General features: G+C 37.8%; 1 protein-coding gene across 8 annotated transcripts in view; it reads right to left on the bottom strand.

Moving 5' to 3' along the window:
• Positions 1 to 19,557, bottom strand: part of TMEM131L (transmembrane 131 like) — a 178,062-nt gene that overhangs the window by 35,593 nt on the left and 122,912 nt on the right. For 4 of the 8 annotated variants that reach the window (XR_012435177.1, XM_074040649.1, XM_005556103.4 and 1 more), the window contains 12 exons: positions 18,468 to 18,526; positions 18,028 to 18,136; positions 16,760 to 16,856; positions 16,083 to 16,236; positions 15,308 to 15,478; positions 13,822 to 13,891; positions 12,601 to 12,718; positions 10,398 to 10,539; positions 9,027 to 9,136; positions 7,744 to 7,816; positions 5,227 to 5,354; positions 2,572 to 2,714 (listed from right to left, as the gene is read on the bottom strand). Coding sequence is in view for 6 of the 8 variants with exons in the window: in XM_074040649.1 (XP_073896750.1) it covers positions 2,572 to 2,714; positions 5,227 to 5,354; positions 7,744 to 7,816; positions 9,027 to 9,136; positions 10,398 to 10,539; positions 12,601 to 12,718; positions 13,822 to 13,891; positions 15,308 to 15,478; positions 16,083 to 16,236; positions 16,760 to 16,856; positions 18,028 to 18,136; positions 18,468 to 18,526 (1,374 nt within the window). In the remaining 2 variants the exon portion in view is untranslated. The remainder of the gene's footprint in view (positions 1 to 2,571; positions 2,715 to 5,226; positions 5,355 to 7,743; positions 7,817 to 9,026; positions 9,137 to 10,397; positions 10,540 to 12,600; positions 12,719 to 13,821; positions 13,892 to 15,307; positions 15,479 to 16,082; positions 16,237 to 16,759; positions 16,857 to 18,027; positions 18,137 to 18,467; positions 18,527 to 19,557) is intronic. The other 4 variants (XR_012435178.1, XM_074040650.1, XM_005556104.4 and 1 more) reach the window with 1 other exon arrangement.

The raw sequence follows: 19,557 nt of genomic DNA, 5'->3' as shown, positions 1-19,557 counted from the left end.
GGTCTCACTACATTGCCCAGGCTGGCCTTGAACTCCTGGGCTCAATCAATCCTCCAACATGAGAAACCTAAAGTGCTGGGCACGAGCTACGGTGAAAGGTCTGGTTCTACAGTGCGTTTTTTTTTTTTTTTTGGAACGGAGTCTCGCTCTGTCGCCCAGGCTGGAGTGAGTGGCCCGATCTCGGCTCACTGCAAGCTCCACCTCCCGGGTTCACACCATTCTCCTGCCTCAGCCTCCCGAGTAGCCGGGACTACAGGCGTCCACCACCATGCCCGGCTAATTTTTTTGTATTTTTAGTAAAGACAGGGTTTCACCATGTTAGCCAGGATGGTCTCAATCTCCTGACCTCGTGATCCACCTGCCTTGGCCTCTCAAAGTGCTGGGATTATAGGCGTGAGCCACCGTGCCTGGCCTCTAACAAATCTTTTCAAACTCAGTGCCCATTTAGCATAGTTTTCTAAAACAAACAAAAATCTACTCAGCCATTCAAATAGTCCTACAAATAATCTAATGGTTTCACCAACCAGGTTTCTCTGTAGAAAACACAGTTACACTAAAATGCTTTCTGTGTTTTTATAAAATTAAAAATAGTAATAGGAAAATAAGAATTTACCGAAAGCATTTTACATTCATCATTTATTTCTGTTTCAGTTCCTTAGGAAGTTGCTGAAACTAATATAAGTAGTTTAAAGGTATTTCATTTAAGTACATGCATAATTTTAAAATTTTCTAGTGCAACATGTTAATGTATTTCTAAATCTGTACTGTCTGATATGGTAACCATTAGACATATGCAGCTATTTAAACTTAATTAAAATACATTTTAAATTAACTTCAGTCACGCCAGTTATTTTTATTTTTTATTTTGTTTTTTTCTGAGACAGGGTCTCACGCTGTCACCCAGGCCGGAGTGCAGCGGCATGATCGTAGTTCACTGCAGCCCAGATCTCCTGGGCTCAATCAATTCTCCCACCTCTGCCTCCTGACTAACTGGGACTACAGGCATCTGCCACCATGCCTCGCTAATTTTCTCTTATTGTTAGTAGAGATGAGGTCTTGCTTTGTCGCCCAGGCTGGTCTCAAATTCCTGAGCTCAAGAAATCTTTCCAACTTGGACTCCCAAGTACTGGGATTACAGGTGTCAGCCACCACACCCAGCAACTAGTTATTTTTAAAGACTTCTTTTTTTCTTTTTTGAGACAAAGTCTTCACTCTTGTCACCCAGGCTGGAGTGCACTGGCGCGATCTCGGCTCACTGCAACCTCCGCCTCCTGGGTTCAAGCGATTCTCCTGCCTCAGTCTCCTGAGTAGCTGGGATTACAGGCATGCGACACCACGCCTGGCTAATTTTTGTTTTCAGTAGAGATGGTGTTTCACCATGTTGGCCAGGCTGGTCTCGAACTCCTGATCTCAGGTGATCTGCCCACTTCAGCCTCCCAAAGTGCTGGGATTACAGGCGTGAGCCACCGTGCCCAGCCATTTTTAAAGACTTCTTAACCACATGTGACTAGTGGCTACTGTCTTGGATGACAGATACAGAATATTTTCATCATCATAAAAAGTGCTATTGGTTAGCACACTTTTAATGTTTTCTCCAGTCATCATTTCAGTGATTTTCTGTGATTAGGTAACTGACAGCCAAATGAACTGCTTTGTGTATTTATTTTAAATGTTTAACACTACTCCGATAATTCAGTAATTACACAATCTTTTTTCCCTCTGTATCTTTTTGGTTTGTTTGTTTTAGAGAGGGGGTCTTGCTATGTTGCTCGGGTTGGCCTAAAACTCCTGAACTCAAGTGATTCTCCCACCTTAGCCTCTTGAGTAGCTGGGACTATAGGTGCTGATATGGTTTGGATCTGCGTCCTCACCAAAATCTCATGTTCAATTGTAATCCCCAATGTTAGAGGTGGGACCTGATGGGAGGTCAATGGATCATGGGGGTGGTCTCTCATGGTTTAGCACCACCCCCCACTCCCACAATGCTGTCACTATGATAGTGAGTTATCGTGAGATCTGGTTGTTTAAAAGTGTGTGACACCTCCTCCCCTCTTGTGCTCCTGCTCTAGCTATCTAAGATGTGCCTGCTTTCCTTTCATCATCTGTCATAACTGTTAAGTTTCCTGAGGCTTCCGCAGAAGCTGAGCAGATGCCAGCATCATGCTTCCTGTACAGCCTGCATAGCCATGAGCCAATTAAACCTCTTTTGTTTATAAATTACCCAGTCTCAGAAATTTCTTTACAGCAATATGAGAACAGACTAATAAAGGCCTGCACCACCACCTAGCTTATGTCTATTATCTAAGTTGAGTTAAATATCTAAAGATACCACTCTAATCCAGGGGTACCAGCCTATATATGCTCAAATGTTTGCCTGATTTCATTATCTGCATCAATACAATGAATTTACTATAAATTTTTAGAAATTAGGGTTTAACAATTTTAAATTTTAGAATTTAGAATTTAACAATTTTAAATTTTAGAATTTAAAATTTAGAATGTATAGAATCCTTTCACTCTCAGTTTTAATGCCAACCTTCCCTGTCAAGAGTGCCACGCATATGAACTCACGTCTACGGCAGTCCATCAGTGTGGACTCGGGCACCTTAAATCGGAGGGAGCCTCCTGCACCAGGAAGTCTTCCACCCACTTTTAATAACTCTCTCGCTCCAAATCCTTCCACGCCAATCATGTCAATAACAGTCAAGTTATTCCTGCAGTGAAAGGAAATACAAATCAAAAGGCATTACATGGAGTCACAAGGTACAATGTACTTGAATTTAAATATTCTCAGTTAGCAAGAATATTTTCAAACTTTTTTGAAGTTTTAAAAAAGAAAATCCATTTAAATAGTGTGGAATCTTCTTCCATCTCACAGAATAAGAGTGCAGCCACAGGCCAGCGAAGCTGCCACTGCCAAGTACCAAAGTGAGCTGACTGCAGCAAGAACATGCAAACAATCATGACCCCCTTCCAACTACAGCCCACACATGTAGCCTCATATGTTTTTCTGATAACTAGAAACCAGGGTAGTGATCAGACATTCTAGAAAAAAAACTGAAGAAATAAACTGGGGAACACAAACACTAATAAATTTAGACAAAAATGACAAAACTTATTTACAGGGTGAATTAAGGTGTTTTCATAGTAATCATAAGAAATTCTGCCTTAGGGATGATACTAGACATAAAATTCTACTGTTTCTTTTGAAGTGAAGATTTAAAATATCACCCCATAAATAACATATATCTAGTCAGGTTTTTATCAAATAGTAATTCAGACTAGCATGTGTCTTTTCATTAATTGAAATTCCAGGACAAAAAGGTGGAAACGATTTTTTTTTTTTTAATTTTTATTTATTTACTTAGGAGATAGGATATTGCTCTGCCACCCAGGCTAGAGTGCAGTGGCATGACCACTGCTTACTGCAGCCTCAACCTCCCAGACTCAGGCAATCCTCCTACCTCAGCCTCCGAAGTAGCTGGGCCCACACGTGAGCATCACCATGCCCAGCTAATACTTTGTATTTTTGTAGAGACAAGGTTTCACCACATTGCCCAAGCTGGTCTCGAACCCCTGGGCTCAGGTGATCTGTCCGCCTCGGCCTCCCAAAGTACTGGGATTACAGGCATAAGCCACTACACCTGGCCTGGAAACCATTTTTAAATGATGTATATTGGAGCGAAAGCCACTCCTCATAATGTAAATACTATAGAAGCAGCAAGAGAATTCATTTTACTTTTATAATTATATAGAATACACTGAAACAGCTTTACATCTTTAAAGGATTAAAGAGACTTTATTAACCATTTAAATACCTTTAAGTGATGGAGTAATAGATGACTGATGTTGTTTACAGGGCAGAAACTACCAGAAATAAATTAACTTCTATGAAAAATTTAGACTTTCTTTTCAAGTCTGAGATAGTTCAACCTGGGGTGAAATAAAGTTTGTCTCTGGACTTCCTAGGACCTTAGTTCTTCAACAAAAAGTCGGTTTAAATGAAACACTAAGTCAAAAAAAAATTTTTTAAAAAGAAAAAAACAGAAAAAAGAAACACTAAGTCAACAGGGCATTAAGTATTTTTAGTTAAAATGCTTAATGAATAAACTCTTAAGAACTTTAATTTTTTTTAGTATCATTCATTTGCAGAAGAACAAACTTACATTTTATTTATTTATTTATTTTTATTTATTTATTTTTTTTGAGACGGAGTCTTGCTCTGTGCCCCAGGCTGGAGCGCAGTGGCGCGATATCAGCTCACTGAAAGCTCCGCCCCCTGGGTTCATGCCATTCTCTTGCCTCAGCCTCCCGAGTAGCTGGGACTACAGGCGCCCGCCACCACGCCCAGCTAATTTTCTTGTATTTTTAGTAGAGACTGGGTTTCACCGTGTTAGCCAGGATGGTCTCGATCTCCTGACCTCGTGATCCACCCACCTCGGCCTCCCAAAGTGCTGGGATTACAGGCTTGAGCCACCGGCCCAGCCCAAACTTACATATTAAAGAAAATCCTGAATAATAAATTTTTTGCCAGGTGATCTGATACTACAAGTTTTTAAAAAATAACTCAAATGTCATTTATTAAAAATTAAATTTGTGTTATACTTCTCACTAATGCATAGAGCTTCAAGATACATCTGTATTTACTGTAAATTTTTAAAAGCCTTTCAAGACTACCTAAAGATGAAAACAATTTAAATATGAAACACATTTAGCATACTTAAATCAGTTAGCAGTAACTCATTTCAAAGGAAGAAAAGGAATAAAAAGAGCCAATGGGCTGAATGAAACACCTTTTCTATTGTCCTTTGGGCTACCGAGAATTCCAGGAGCAAAAAAGAGAAGAAAATGATACAAGTTTGTTCAAATACTAAAGACTGAAAATATCTACAGCAGTCCTTTAATGATCTTTCTATGCTAAGGACAGATTTGCATGAGTGTGTTCTGCCGTTTGAGACAGCTGGATGAGAAGCTGTGTGGAAAGCACTACCTCTCCTGGAGACATGCACGCACACTCCCTGTTGGAGAATAGAGGAGACTGAGGCCCTGGGAATTACATATCAAGCCTCCAGCGACCTCCTTCTCAGCTTCCACTTCTTCCTACCCTGCAACACAGTCTTCATCCTGAAGGTCTGATTGAGAAGTAAATGTCAACTATCAGCTAAAGAGATTTACACAGATGAGTCAGCGAGAAAGAAACAGATTCTACAACAGGAACACACCTACCGGATTAGTATGAGTGAGGTAACTTTTCCATAGTCAGTGGGTGTGAAAACTACGCCAACCCTTTTCATTTCCAAAGGCTGCAGATGTAAGTGGAGGATGCCAAACCTGGATTCCTCAGAATGCGTACCCTGCAAATTATTAACAAATTAAACAATGTCATACTCCTAGAAAGCAAGCTTCCATTGTCATTAAGTGCATCCTAGAGTTTAAACATGATTGCTTTTCTTTTAATGTCCAGATTTGATCATCCTAATCAACCTGTTTGAACTTGCTTATCCTGAGAGTTCACTCCAATAAACAGCTTCTGAGCCATAGCTAAGAAACATAGGCAGAGGCTCCAGGACAGCCTGACACAGATGCTGGAGAGGGGATTTGCTTCCTGGTTTGGATGGAAGTTGGGGCTAGCTTTCTAGACAAAGATGCTCTGAATGTAAATCATCAATCAGAAAACAGACCCAACAGCCTCTGCTTGAATGCTAAAGCAATCTGACAAGACCACTCACCCACCATTGGACAACCCAAAGATCTCTTTATATAAATTCTTTATATTGAATTTAAGTTTATATAGAAGTCATCTTTATTATATTTAGTATCTCCAGTCAGAAGAAAGATCTTTATTTACTCACATCTTCCTCTATGTCCTCCAAGACGTCTTTTGGTGTTTTTTGTTTGGTTTTGTTTGGTTTTTGCATAAAACTTGTGCTCTAAATTTAGTATCCAAGGTTTAATTTTTTTATCTTTTTGTTAAGTGGACTTTCCCTCTTTCCACTGCTTTTTCTAGCTCCATTTCACTAAAAACAATGCATAATTTCTTAGAGCTATTATATAATCTGAAGAAGATTATTTCTCTTTGTTTTTAACTTTTATCTTTCAATTATTGCTAGTGTTACTCATGCCATCTGAAAAAAAGAAACAGTAATAGTATTTATAATTTGATTTATTTTTATTAGAATTATAAACTCCATGAAGGAAGAAACCCTGTTTTATGCATGTAATATAAATACTGACTTTAAAAGCTGCTGACTTTTGGTGTTAAACTTATAGTAAAAACAGCACCTCTATTATTAAATGGTTCTTATATGCCAGGCACTGACATTTTTAGGGTATATAAAAAATTCCAGTGCTCTTAACCAAAGGAACTATATTTCTAAAAGCAAATCAGCAAAATCAAAATGCAGGAAGCCTTTCTTTACATGACGATGAATTCTAATAACAATTTTGAGTTAAATTTTAACTCAGTGTTTTCAAGGCACTGATATTAACTGTTCTTTTTGTCAATGTCATAAATTAACAATAGCAATAATTTCCCTTATCCCAAAATGTATAATATTTCTTGGGAAAAATATTCCATCATAGATAAAAACTTTCTCCAAATGAGTTCTATCATTTATTCACATCTAAATAGAATATTTAAATTTAAAATAAATGGGCATTATTTTTGGAATTTCAAGATGTCATGACTGAATACCAGTGAGGCAAGATATCACTTAGTATTTTGGACTAATTATCTTGAATAGCCTTGAAGACCTCCTGGTAGAGAAACTGAGACAGAGAGAGAGGGGCAGGCTCACTAACAAGAATAAGACCACACCTGGGTGCAAGGCTTCAGCCCTGCCCGCACCAATGCTGCCTCAACACTTAAGAAAAGAAAGGAGAGTCTGTGGCAATGGGTTACCTGTGGTCTTCCTCCTTCTGTTATTGAAATTAATCTAGAGCCAACAGTATATTTTTGGAGGGATAAAGATAAAGAAGAAAATACTCAAGGCGCTTAAATGTGTATGTATAGTAAAAATAGAGTTATCTGCATATGTGAGTTTATATGTATATGTATGTATTTTCTGTCAACAGATGTTCCACTTTTGAATTGATCTGAAACACAGTATACCTGCAAGGCCAACACTCAGCTATACACAAATAGCCATGGAATGACTGAGTGGAAACTGAGAAGTAAGGCTGCCAAGTCCCCAGGCAAACAGCATCTTCACCACATGAAATGTTTACTCCTACTCCTAAGTATTTGGGCAAGACCTCATGATTGCCCACAGGCTTAAGAATTTTAGAGTAGTCCTTTTTTATAGATAGAGTAAACATCACAGAAATTGGGTGACTTGCTAAAAACAGGAACACAGTTTAGTAAGAAAAGATTTTTTTAAATGTATTTGTTTTTACCTTTCCTTGCCTTAAAAAAGAATTTGAGGGCCAAGGAATCTTAAGAGAATTATAAATTCTGGGGTCTCAAGTTTCATGGTTTTCTACAAAGCTCTGTTCAACTGTTATTTCTTTACTCACATGATTCTAAATCATCAAATTAAAATGATTTAGAGCTAACATAAACCCAGCTCCTATTGCATTAGTTAACTGGAAAAATCTGCTATGTATTGTTAATACCTAGAGAATAAAAACAAAAGAGCCATATATAGTACATAAAAGACATTTTAAACTTAAATTAGTGAGGCCCATATGCTCATGTGTCTAGTTTGTCGGCATTCTTTTTTCTGTGTTAGGATAACATCCTACCAGGTAAGGGCAAGCTTCAGTGAGCTGGAATTCACCAGTTGTGAAATTAATCATCTGCATATCAGTGCCAAACCTATAAGGAAAAAAGCAAATGTTTACAATAGCACTCACATCTGCCAATAAAGAAAGGTTTAATAAGTGTGTGCACACATATACATTTATACATAGGTGAGTACATGTTTGTGCACACACATACACACAAAATTCATCCCGTCCTGTCACCACTGTGTCCCAGGTCCATCCCACATTCCCACAACCATGTCTGCCATATTGTCAGTGATCAATAAATATTGCTAAATGAATGACTTTGGCATCACAGGATATAAGGAGGCAGATGGTGACAGAAGCTCTAAATATAAAGCAAATTTTTTGGAAAAAAAAGTGACTCTCAACCAAAGGCAATTTTATCCCACAGGAAACATTGGGCAACGTCTGGAAACATTTTTGGCTGTCACAGCTGGGGAGGTCCTACTGGCAACTAGTGGGTAGAAGCCAGAAATGATGCTAAACATCCTTTGACACACAAGATGGCCCCTCCCACCCCCACCAAACAGAATGGTAGAACCATCTGGTGCAAAATATCAATACTGCGAAAGCTGAGAAACCCTGGGATAAGGGTGGATCTTACTAAACGAGAAGCTGGAAACATTCTGAGTAAAACTGTGATTGTGTGAAAATAAGATATAACAGACATGAACTAATTATCATCTCTTCCTGTTTAGTGCTAGACAAGAATATACATTAAACCCTCTGCATCTGCAGGTCCCAAACCTGTAGGTTCGACCAACCACAGATGGAGAACCCTCAAATAAGGAGGGCCAATTTTTCCATCAATGGTTTTAAAGGACTTGAACATCCTTGGGATTTTAGTATCCGAGGGGGTCCTGCGACCAATTCCCCTGCAGATATGGAGGGCCAACTGGACTAAAACACTAAACTTATTTATGCTGCCCAGAAATCACCATGATTGCGAGTCTAAATGTTAGGAGTATATGTGAAGAAAAAATGATGATATAGGTTCCCTCACTAAAGAAAAGGATGTTCTGTTGGTTAGTGGACTTCACACAGTAACAATGAAGATGCCACATAACACACAGAGCCAGGCAGTTCCATCAAATCACACGCACAAGGGGCAGGATGCCCAAGGTCCATGAGCTAACGGGTTAATACTGTGTCCACATCCACACACAGGGCCTGGTTGAAACACTGCAGGACATTAAGTATTTCTAAGTCTTCCCAGTACTTCCCAAACTGCCTCTCAGAAAAAAAAAAAGTCTTCATACCATCTGTGGAGCAGGTGTACCAGGGCTTTGGGTTTAGGGTACAAGGAGAGAGGCAGGAGCTGCAAGGAGACCGGCCAAGAGGACGGGTTCTGCACCACAAAGTACTTTACCTAGGTGTGAGGAAAGACAAGTTAAAACCCTGAGAGGGACACCGCATCCCTCCTGAGATATTCTGGCCAAAAAAAGCATAACCTAATCATGAGGAAACATCACGTAACTCCAATCAAGAAACATCATAGGAAATCAATGGTCAGCACGCTTCAAAAATGTGTATGTCATAAAAGGCAAAGAACGGCTGGGGAAGATTAAAGGAGACTAAAAAGATCTGCCAATGAAATGAGAAATCCTGGACTGGATTCTGAACCAGAAAAAAAAAGGCTATAAAGTATGACAGTGGGATCTCTGAAAACACTTGATCTACATATACTGTATATATGTAGTATATATACATATATACTGTATATATATACACCATAGATTAAATAACACCATCATGATTGTTACATTTTCTGATTTTGATCATTATACTCTGGTTCAGAAAAAAGCCCTTGTTCTTAAATAATTCACACTGAAAGTTAGAGGTAAGAGGGTGTAACGTCTGACACTCAGATGGCTCACAAAGACATGTGTATGCAGAAAGAGAATGTTCAAGCAAGTGTGGCAAACATTAAAAATTGAGAAATCTTTGCAAAAACATTCTTTTCTTTTTGCAAGCTCCTGATTTTCTCTTTGGGAGCTCTTGCCAAAAACTTTTCTCTAAGTTGAAATCATTTAAAAATAAAAAGTTAAACACCGGCCTGAGGATGTCATCCCCAAGAAAATCTATGGGCACCTGATACGGCATACATTATAATTCACGTCACGGGTGGTATAGAGTTCTTAGCCATGAGACATAAATGGAAGTCTGCTGGAGGCACCTCCTTCTCTTTGCCCAGTCTTCCTGCCACCAGAGCTGGACAAGAGAGGCACAGACAAGCACCGAAGCCAACACGCTAAGGATGGACAGTAGACAGGGAGAGAAGCCTCAGTCCCTGATGGCATCACAGAGAGCACAACCTGACTTCCTCTGGACTTCTCCCCTTTGAGCTTCTTGTTATAAAATGACTCCTAATTAAGCCAGTCAAGATTTTCTCTGCTGTTTGCAGTTGAGTACTTTGTTAACTGACACATTTATGGAGTGTACATTCAATTCAAAGTCTATTTGTTTCATGCGTTTTCAGTCTGCTTAGAGTTTTACTGCTCATCTAGTTCTTTTGACATCTCCTTAATTTTGGCTTTGAAATAGTAGCTCTAGGTGGAAAATCTGGTACTTTGAAAACCCAAGCACTGGGGAGTCACTGACAAAGATATGGAAAGACACACAGTCCTCACCACGCTGCTCCTAAGGGCAGTTGCGCTGAAGTTTAACACGAGGCCAGGCTCTGCGACCAAACGAGGCAAAAAGAAAACAAAGGACTCTGACTCCTTGGATTTCTTCAAGTGAGCAAATCGAGTGGTTCCCAAAACATTCCTCCTGTTTAATTGATAAAGAAACTATTATGAAAAATAATTTTGCTATTTAAAAATTTAATATTTAATACTTTTGTTATTTAGGGAAATCAGTAAATACTATTCCCACTTACAGGAAAAGGGCTCTTGGGGAAATGGTTTACTCTAAGTCTGGGGATGGGAAAGTACAAGATTGACCCTAGAAAGCCCTGTTTTACTAGAAAGCAAGGAAGCACTCAAACAACAACAGGAACATTTCAAAGGACCACACAAGCCAGCCAAAGAGCTCCTACCAGCCAAATTTAGAACAATTTATCATCAAAATTTATAGTGATGGTAAGAGAGTACAACACTGCAACTAAAGAATCAGAGTGATGCTTAAAAGCAAGAGAAATACTCTTTTAGAAAAAAATAATCTGCCAATAAACGTAGAACGAACAAAATAATCAGAAACATCATTTTGCAGCCATTTGTCTAACAACTGATTCCAGCAAGGATTATCAATAAATACTAAAACCATGGGATGAAACATCCTTAGGGAACAGGGCATTTATATGGTAATTTATCAAACTGTCACAGCACAGATTTATTAATTATACAAGGAAAAAGGTATGTTCAATGGAGAGTTCTGTCACTCATCACCTAAACCAAGTGACTGAACTCAGCAATGCCAGTAATGGAACAAACTGACATTTATGTACCTCCTGATGAGATGAAATAATACAGACACAAGTTCAACCAGGTAACTCATATTCTTGCCAAAAACATTTAACCAGATCATGAACTTGAGGAAGCAAACAGAAAAATCCAGAGTGTGGAATGTTTTATAAAACAACTGGCCTGAATTTTTGAGAAGTATCAACATGATGAAACATGATGAAAGGTAGGAACACTAGTCTAAAGAAAACTAAGAAAACATGACAACCAAATGCAATGCATGGCCTTTAAATGGATTCTGGATTCAAAGAAAAGATAAAGAAAAAAGCAGCTATAATGAACACTACTGGATCAACTAGGGAAAATTTTTAACACAGACTGTATATTAAACAATATAATTATATGAATGTCAAGTTTGTTGGGTATGCAACGGTAGTATAGTTAGATACAAGAAAATATTCTCCTTAGGAAATAAAGAATTTCCTAATAAAGTATTGAGAGTTGAAGTATGACATCTACAGCTCACTTTCAATGACTCGGCAAAAGTCTGCGTGTGTGTGTTTCTATGTGTGTGTGTACACATATAGAGAGAAATAAAGCAAAAGTGATAAAATGTGAGCATCTGGTGAACAAAATCTAGATGAGGAATATCTGAGAATTCACTGTACTATCCTCAACTTCCGAGGTTTGAAATTTGTCAAAATTAAAAGCTGGAGAGAAGTATCAATCACTAGAAACTAAGGACTGTAACATCAATAAAATACTGCGTGCAGTCGTTGGCCCGTATGCACAGTTTTGCTTTCTACAGTTTCAGTTACCTGTGATCACCTGGGGTCTGAAAATATTAAGTGAAAAATTCCAGAAATAATTCCTAACTTTTATATTACACACAGTACTGAGTAGCATGATGAAAGTTCAAGCCGCCCCACTCCATCTTGTCTGGGACATGCAAACCATCCCTCTGCCCAGCATATCCACACTGGATCCACTACCTGCCTGCTAGTCACTTAGTAGCCATCTCAGTCATCAGGTCAACTGTCCTGGCATCACAGTGCTTTTGCTCAAGTAGCCCTTACTTGACTTAATAATGGCTTTAAAGTGCAAGAACAGTGATGCTGACAATTCAAATATGCCAAAGAGAAGCCAAAAAATGCTTCCTTTTACCCAAAAGGGTGAAAAGTTGTTGACTTAATAGAAAAAAATTGTATGCTGAGACTGCTAAGATTTACAGTAAGAACGAATCTTCTATTTGTGAAATTATGATAAAGGAAAAATAAACTCATGCATCGTATATAGGGTTTGCTACAGTTTCAGGCATCCACGGTGGGGTGGGGGTGGGGGTCTTAGAATGTATCCCCGCAGGTGAGGAGGGACTACCATAGCAGTGTCTCCCCACTACTGAACAAAAAAGAAGACGGTGGAGACATACTTGCAGACGTCACCATTTTTATATTTCTTCCATCTTTCATACAATTTATTTGCAAGTTCAGAATCCACATCCCAAGTAGACTGATCGAGAGAAAGGCTCCCATTCCAATTAGGATTTCCTAAAAGTTAGATCAGATTCCATATTTAGATTTACAGAAAACATAATTCACTTAAGTAAATAATGCCAAGGGCTGAATATTAAACTTCTTAAACTGAGAGGACTGTAGGGTTAATAAATGCCACCTCAGTCCTCTGCTGCTTATTAATTAAAAGTCCCTCTAACTCAATGGTAAATGATATCAAATTAAACAAACATGTCGTAAAACAAAACTAAATTGAATTATGTAAAGGTAGTAACGTAAAAGACACATGGCTCATGAATACAGCCTGAAACAAAATTATACTTGGAACATTTTTAACAGCTTTAAATCTAAAATGTGAAACTCCTTCCACACACATGCTAATCATCAACAAGTCTTCCAGGTCACCATCTACAGTGCTGAGAGAAAACAGTAGTTCTTGAAAGGGGGCACAGACCAGGAGCCGATCCTAGAGAAGGTGCATGTTTATAACTGGTCTATTGTTCACCTCATTCTACCAACAGATTTGTTCTGTCTTCCTAAGGAGGGTATCAGGAAGGAGAGGTGGGAATCTTTAATTTAAAAAAAAAATCTATACTTTAAAACTCTCCTTAAATATCTTTATAAATCAAGACAAAAACAAACAAACAAACAAACAAACAAAAACACAAAAAAACAACCCAAAACAAGAAACACCTTGGACCTCAACACTAAGGCCCTTCAGTCTCAAATCACAACCAGCACCCTCTGCAAGATGTTTACACTCCTATAACTGAAGTCCTCAAATACAATTCCAAGTTATTTTTACTAACTTCTAGTCAGTTCTTTTACAAAAGAATCAGAATCTTCCAATTTTTCCTATGGGTGCTATGATGATCAAACAATGTTATTTGAAAAAAAAATCCCTTGCGGAAGTACAAACTACTAGATAATAAGGGGGCATTCTTTACACAAGTACCCCAGGTGTTTCTGGAGGGTTCTTAACAATTTTAAGTCATTCTGTTAATGATCATCCTCTCTACAGAATATGATGCAATTACCTTTATAGAACTAATTATTCCATTGACAAATGCTAATTTTCCTCACTACTTCCCATCCCCCAAACTAGAGTTCTACAGAAAGCCTAAGAGCAAAATACTTACCTGCTTTTGATTTTCCCATGAAATAATGCATGCCACAATGTGCTATCACTTCAAAACCCAGACTCCCTTCCTAGATTGAAAAGTAATATATGAATAACTTAAAACACAGCACTAAACATAAAAATCCCAATGCACTAAAATTCAAAGCAGACATTGGCCTGCACCTCAGTGAACTTCCCTTTAACCACGAGCCAAAAAGTTACTTTCTAATTTTTTAGGGATTTTCAGAGAAATCTGAACTGTCTCTCCCTAGGAGGGTCACTGAGTGGATTCTGCACGCACAATAATCAATGACAAGAATGACCCTTGGGCCCACAAGACACGAAATTGCCATCTGAATGAAAGATTATGATCACATGGCTGCACTGAAGCCTGGGCAACAGAGTGAGACCCTAGCTGTAAAAAAAAAAAAAAAAAAAAAAAATTTAAAGATTAAATTAGTCTCAGGACATTCTCAGGGGTTAGAGGTTTTTTTTGTTTTGTTTTGTTTTGTTTTATTTAACTGAACCCTAATCTTCTGGGAAACAGTACGCTGATCTATAACTCCTAGCTATTCAGGACATTTACTTTCCCATTTCCTACAGGTATGGAGAGTACAGACACATGACTTCCACATGCACCTGAAACCTGCCTGCTGCTCTCACAGTCACTCTGCTGATATGCATCTCTTGAATAGAAAAAAAAATTTCTAAGAAACCACCCCTGCTCGAAATATGGATAAATGGAATTAACCTTACACTCTGCTTAATTTTAGAATTCCTATCTGCATGCTTTCAGCTAGTTAAGCATGAGACATTTCTAACTATGAAAGATCCATACTGTAAGTGAGAAAAAAATAAAGATGGTTGCATGAATGTTGCATAGAAAAACCAGAACCCAGAGTTATACAAAATAGCTTGGAGCAAAAAGAAGCAAAAATAATAACCAAATGAAAAGAAATAAATATTAAAGAAAAAAGAGACATATTTAAGACAGTCTAAATTAAATACAATTTACCCAGATTTCAGAAAGCATTTTCTTAATTGTGAATCTTTTCAGGCTTTAGACTTGGCCCACTAAGGAAATTCAAGGATTACGGGCAACTGAGAGTCACTTAGAAGAGATCCAAATAAAGCATTTAACAATCTAATTTTTTAAGTCATTGCAAGTATGTACTAAAAACCAAACTGTGTTTTCTATAGCTAACACATATTCATTGCTCTACAAATTTTGGAAATAAACGAAAATTATATCTATTAATCTATTGGTCATGCCTTATTTCATTCAAGAACTTCAAATTACTTTATAAAAAAGAAAACTCTTTCCAAATAAAGATTTCTATATCTGAACAATTTATCATCCAAGACTGGCCTGGTAATATCCTTCAGTTTCTTAGCCTTAAAGAACATGAGCTTAACCCAGTTAATAAAACTCAAGCACTAAAGATTAATAAAAAACAACAGTAATTAAGAAAACTGTAACACACATATCGTATTGTAGAAAATACCTTGTTTGGTGATGAATAAATCTGTAGAGGTATTGCAAAAATGGCACCTATGTTTGTAGTCAAAAATACATTGGTGAATAGATTTATGGCAATGTCTTTAACAGCAAGTTTCAAAGAAAATATATTCCAACAGCCTGGAGGTAGAAATAAAGGGCCAGTGAAATTCAGAATCTAAAAAGAAAAGAAGCAAGAGAAATTACTTTTCCTAACACTAATTATGATTAAAATCTTTATAAAGTATGATGCTAACGTTCTTCTATATTTCAGAAAGTATGACTTTACTCAGTTATTTCCAGATCAAAATTTGCAATATTTTTATAGAAATGATAGGTTACAAATAATGCTTAAAGATGACACTGTTTTAAATTTCACAAAAATAATCTTGAAATTTCAGTAAGTGATATTTAACCCTACTATTTTATCATGAACCAGGCTCATTTTAACTAAATATAACCTTTTTAGAACAAACCATATACATAATATTTTTGAATAATGGTAACAGCAAATATTTTGAAAGGTTATATCCTGGTCCCTTTGAGTTCTTTTAAAAAAAGTTTTTTAAAAAGAGAGAAAGAGAAATCTCCTAAAAGTAATTCTGAAAATGTCAAAAGAAAAATACATGTTTTAAAAATCATAAGTTAAAATTAAATTTTATTTAAATAATTTCATAGCATTGGAATATTTTTTATTATTTTATAGAAATAATTTCACAGCATCTGACCTTAAACAAAGCTTAAAATAAGCTAAAACTTCGGGGAAAAAATACTGTATGTACCTTTAAAATGTGCTTGGTCTCCCTGGAAACAAACACATCATTTAATACAACACTACGGTCAAAATGGTTGCGGTACCATATTGACCAAAGTCCTGATGTGTTCTCACGAGTCTCTATGTGAAACTGGGTTGCAGAAGAGTCCATTCTAAAATACCTGTGAACAGAGGACATGCATGCTATCAGCCCTGAGTGTGGGACAACAGTCAGTCCTCTTATAAGCCTCTAACTGCAAAAACAGGAGCATCATAAAACGTTACTAAATGAAAGCTAGCACCAGAGACGACCTCAGCAATCACCTCCTTCAACCTTCTGGCTCACATGAGGAGCAACTAGAAGCCAGGGGGAAGCAACCAGGCTGTGTCCAGCACAGCTCACAGAGGTCGTCAGGGCCAAACCAGACCTGAAGTCAACTCAGAAACACCATGTGAACATGTACGCTTTTCACATATCTGGGATGCCTGACACTGAACCTATTTCATAAACTGAATTATTTCACTTCCTTTTCCCCATTCAGCTAATATCCCTTTCACTGCCTGTTAGCAGTGCGAAGGCAAGGGGCGGCAAGGCCAGAGAGAGAGAATCATACGAGTCCTATCAGTATATTTTTAAACCATTTCTAGAGGGGAAAACAACAACAACAACAACATAAGATTTCAGGGAAAGTGGAAGTCACCTACCCCTGAGCCACAGAAGAGAAGAGGCATGCTTTTAGTGTTGGAGTGCGTGTTGTTTTTCTCACATCTTCTATAATTCCACTGTCACAGGATGTAGCTGCTTTGTGGTATAAAGAAATAAATGTGAAGCTTAAGTACCTTTTCTTTCATTAAGCCTGAACAAAAGACCTACGTCTTGTTTATTTACAACTTTTTATTCACTTTTCTGTCTCCATTAAAATAGCGAATCAGACATAAAAGGTAACTACTTTCTCAAATGTTCCTGTCATCTTCTTTGTTACCAATTATCCAGAAAGCCACACTTTTTAAAACCAACTTCTTTACCAGAAATGACAAAAGTGAAACAAGAAGCTCACTTGGCAGAGTAAGGGGGAATGTGTGGAGGCACGAGCAAGAAAGGAATAAAACCTAAACAGCAAAAGGGAGCTGACCAGCAGAAAGCGAGCTGTATTTGAAAGCACTGCTGATTGATGAAAATAATACCTTTAAGCTCTCCTTGATTTAGGTCATAATCCTAAGTCACTTGTGTTCAATTCTTAACTCTCTGATGCTAATAACCAACTTTTTAAAAGTTATATATATGTTTTTAAAAATTCAAATACTAACAAAAAATGTGAAAATAAAGTCTACCTTTCTTCAACCTGACTCCCAATTATCTTAGAGGAGGCAGCTGTTAGCAGTTTCTCCAACATCCTTCCAGGTGTTCTGTGCATGTATAATTACACAGATATCCTCTAAAAAAAATTAAATGTACACACACTGCTCACATCACTGTTCATGCATGTTTCTGAACACTCTCTCACATCTGAACACAGATGTTCAGCTCTTCTGTCCTCACACACACACATTTCTATAGGTACAGTTTTGAATACACACATATCTGGAGGATAAACTCTTAAAACTAGAATTAAGGATCAAAGAGCACATATGTGCATTTTAAATTTTCATAGAGATTGCCAATTTTCCCTCGAAAACAGCCTGCAAATTTAGACTCTCGTCAGAAACGTAACAGTGCTTTCCTTCCTAATCATTCTCTACAGAGAATATTAAGCTTTAAACTCAAAATCCTACATATGTGGCAGAATAAAAGTGGCATCAACAATAGTTGCTACATCACACTCTCTTAGAACCACTGAGGCTGGGACTTCTTGAAATCAAATGCGTTCACTTCACTTTTTTGAAACCATGCCTCATCTGTAGTTGTAGAAAGAGGTGCCATGATGACAACAAGATAACAAAAGTCAAACGACAGTCTGTTTAAAAATCTGTACCTTTGCAGGTAAAAGAAGCAATTTTTGTAAAGTTTGTTGTAGAAGTAGGTAGTAGTACTGGTTCAAACTGCAGAGACAGAGCATCTCTCTGTGAGAAATGGCGTATATCCTGAAACAGAAGAAAAGTCTCACATTACTACTCTCAGCTGGGAGAGTATTTATCCAGTTTGAATCAACTGTTAGAATAAATCGCACAGACCAGCCATACATAGCAACTGCTCAGCATCTGTGCCATAACCATATGGAGGGGATGCTGACAATCTTCATACAAACAGAGGTTCAAGCAAGGGCAAAGGGGCTTACGTTAAAGAAAAAGAGAACAGAGATAGTGCTTCTGTCTCTTCTGAGAACTGTCTCTGTTCCTGAAAAGCCCTCATATTCTACAATTAAATGCACACTCGCAATTTCAAAATTTACTTTGGGTAAGCATTTACAATTACCTGTATCCATATAAGGCTGTTTCCTGAATGTAATATATACATATTTACTGCTGAATCATCTGTCCAAAAGAATCAGAGTATTAAAACAGAGTATTTAATCAGAGATTAAAACAGCCATCTCATTCTCACACCTTCATGTAGTAGTAACTAAAATATCACATTACACATTTCTATAAAAAATGTTAACTTATTTCTCAAAACCGAAGTCAAAACTAGGAGCTTTTTTTTTTTTTTTTTCTAATCACAAGAAAAAAGATCCTTATAAAAATGCCTACCAACCTAAGCCCTCTAAATGATGAGGAACTACCAGGAGCAAAATTCTGAGTTTAGGGTCATACAATGCACTTCTGGATGAACTTAACGAACTGGATGACTTCAAATAAAGCTATGTTCTCCTGTTGATTAGAAAGCCCCTCATTTCCTCATTTAGACAACCACATTTGGAAAGAAGAAAATTCTGAGATCTCGGGTTTCAGGCTTCCTTTTAGCCCTCAGCAACAGAAATGGTCCCCACGGGTCAGGGATCTGCCCCACACGTACGTTCACCTGGCGGTTATGAGAATCACCAAGCACCGAGGACAGGAGAGCTCGCCTGCTGATCCAGCACCACCACAGCCAGCTCTGAAGACTGAAAGGTAAATGCTGTTTGACCAATTAAGACTGCCAAGGCAGGGCAGGGTGGCTCATGCTTGCAATCCCAGAACTTTGGGAGGCCAAGAGGGGAGGATTGTTTGAGCCCAGGAGTTCAAGACTATCCTGAGCAACACAGGGAGACCCTGACTCTACAAAAAACAAAACAAAAAAAAAACAACAAAAAAAAACAATGTTTAAAGTAGCCAGGCATAGTGGTGTGTGCCTGTGGACCCAGCTACTTGGGAGGCCAAGGTGGCAGGATTGCTTGAGCCCAGGAGTTTGAGGTTGCAGTGAGCCAAGATCACATCTCTGCACTCCCGCCTGGGCTACAGAGCAAAATCCTGTCTAAAAAAAACAAAAACAGAAATAAAACCAAACAACAACAACAACAACAAAAAACAAAGAATAAAAGCTATCCTTTCTTTGAATACAAATACATATATAGAGTCACATTCAG

Source organism: Macaca fascicularis, chromosome 5 (genome assembly GCF_037993035.2).
Source record: "Macaca fascicularis isolate 582-1 chromosome 5, T2T-MFA8v1.1".
In the NCBI taxonomy this organism is placed as follows: domain Eukaryota; kingdom Metazoa; phylum Chordata; class Mammalia; order Primates; family Cercopithecidae; genus Macaca; species Macaca fascicularis.
The sequence above is the reverse complement of the archived record's forward strand: the minus strand, read 5'-3'. Positions and strand labels throughout refer to the sequence as shown.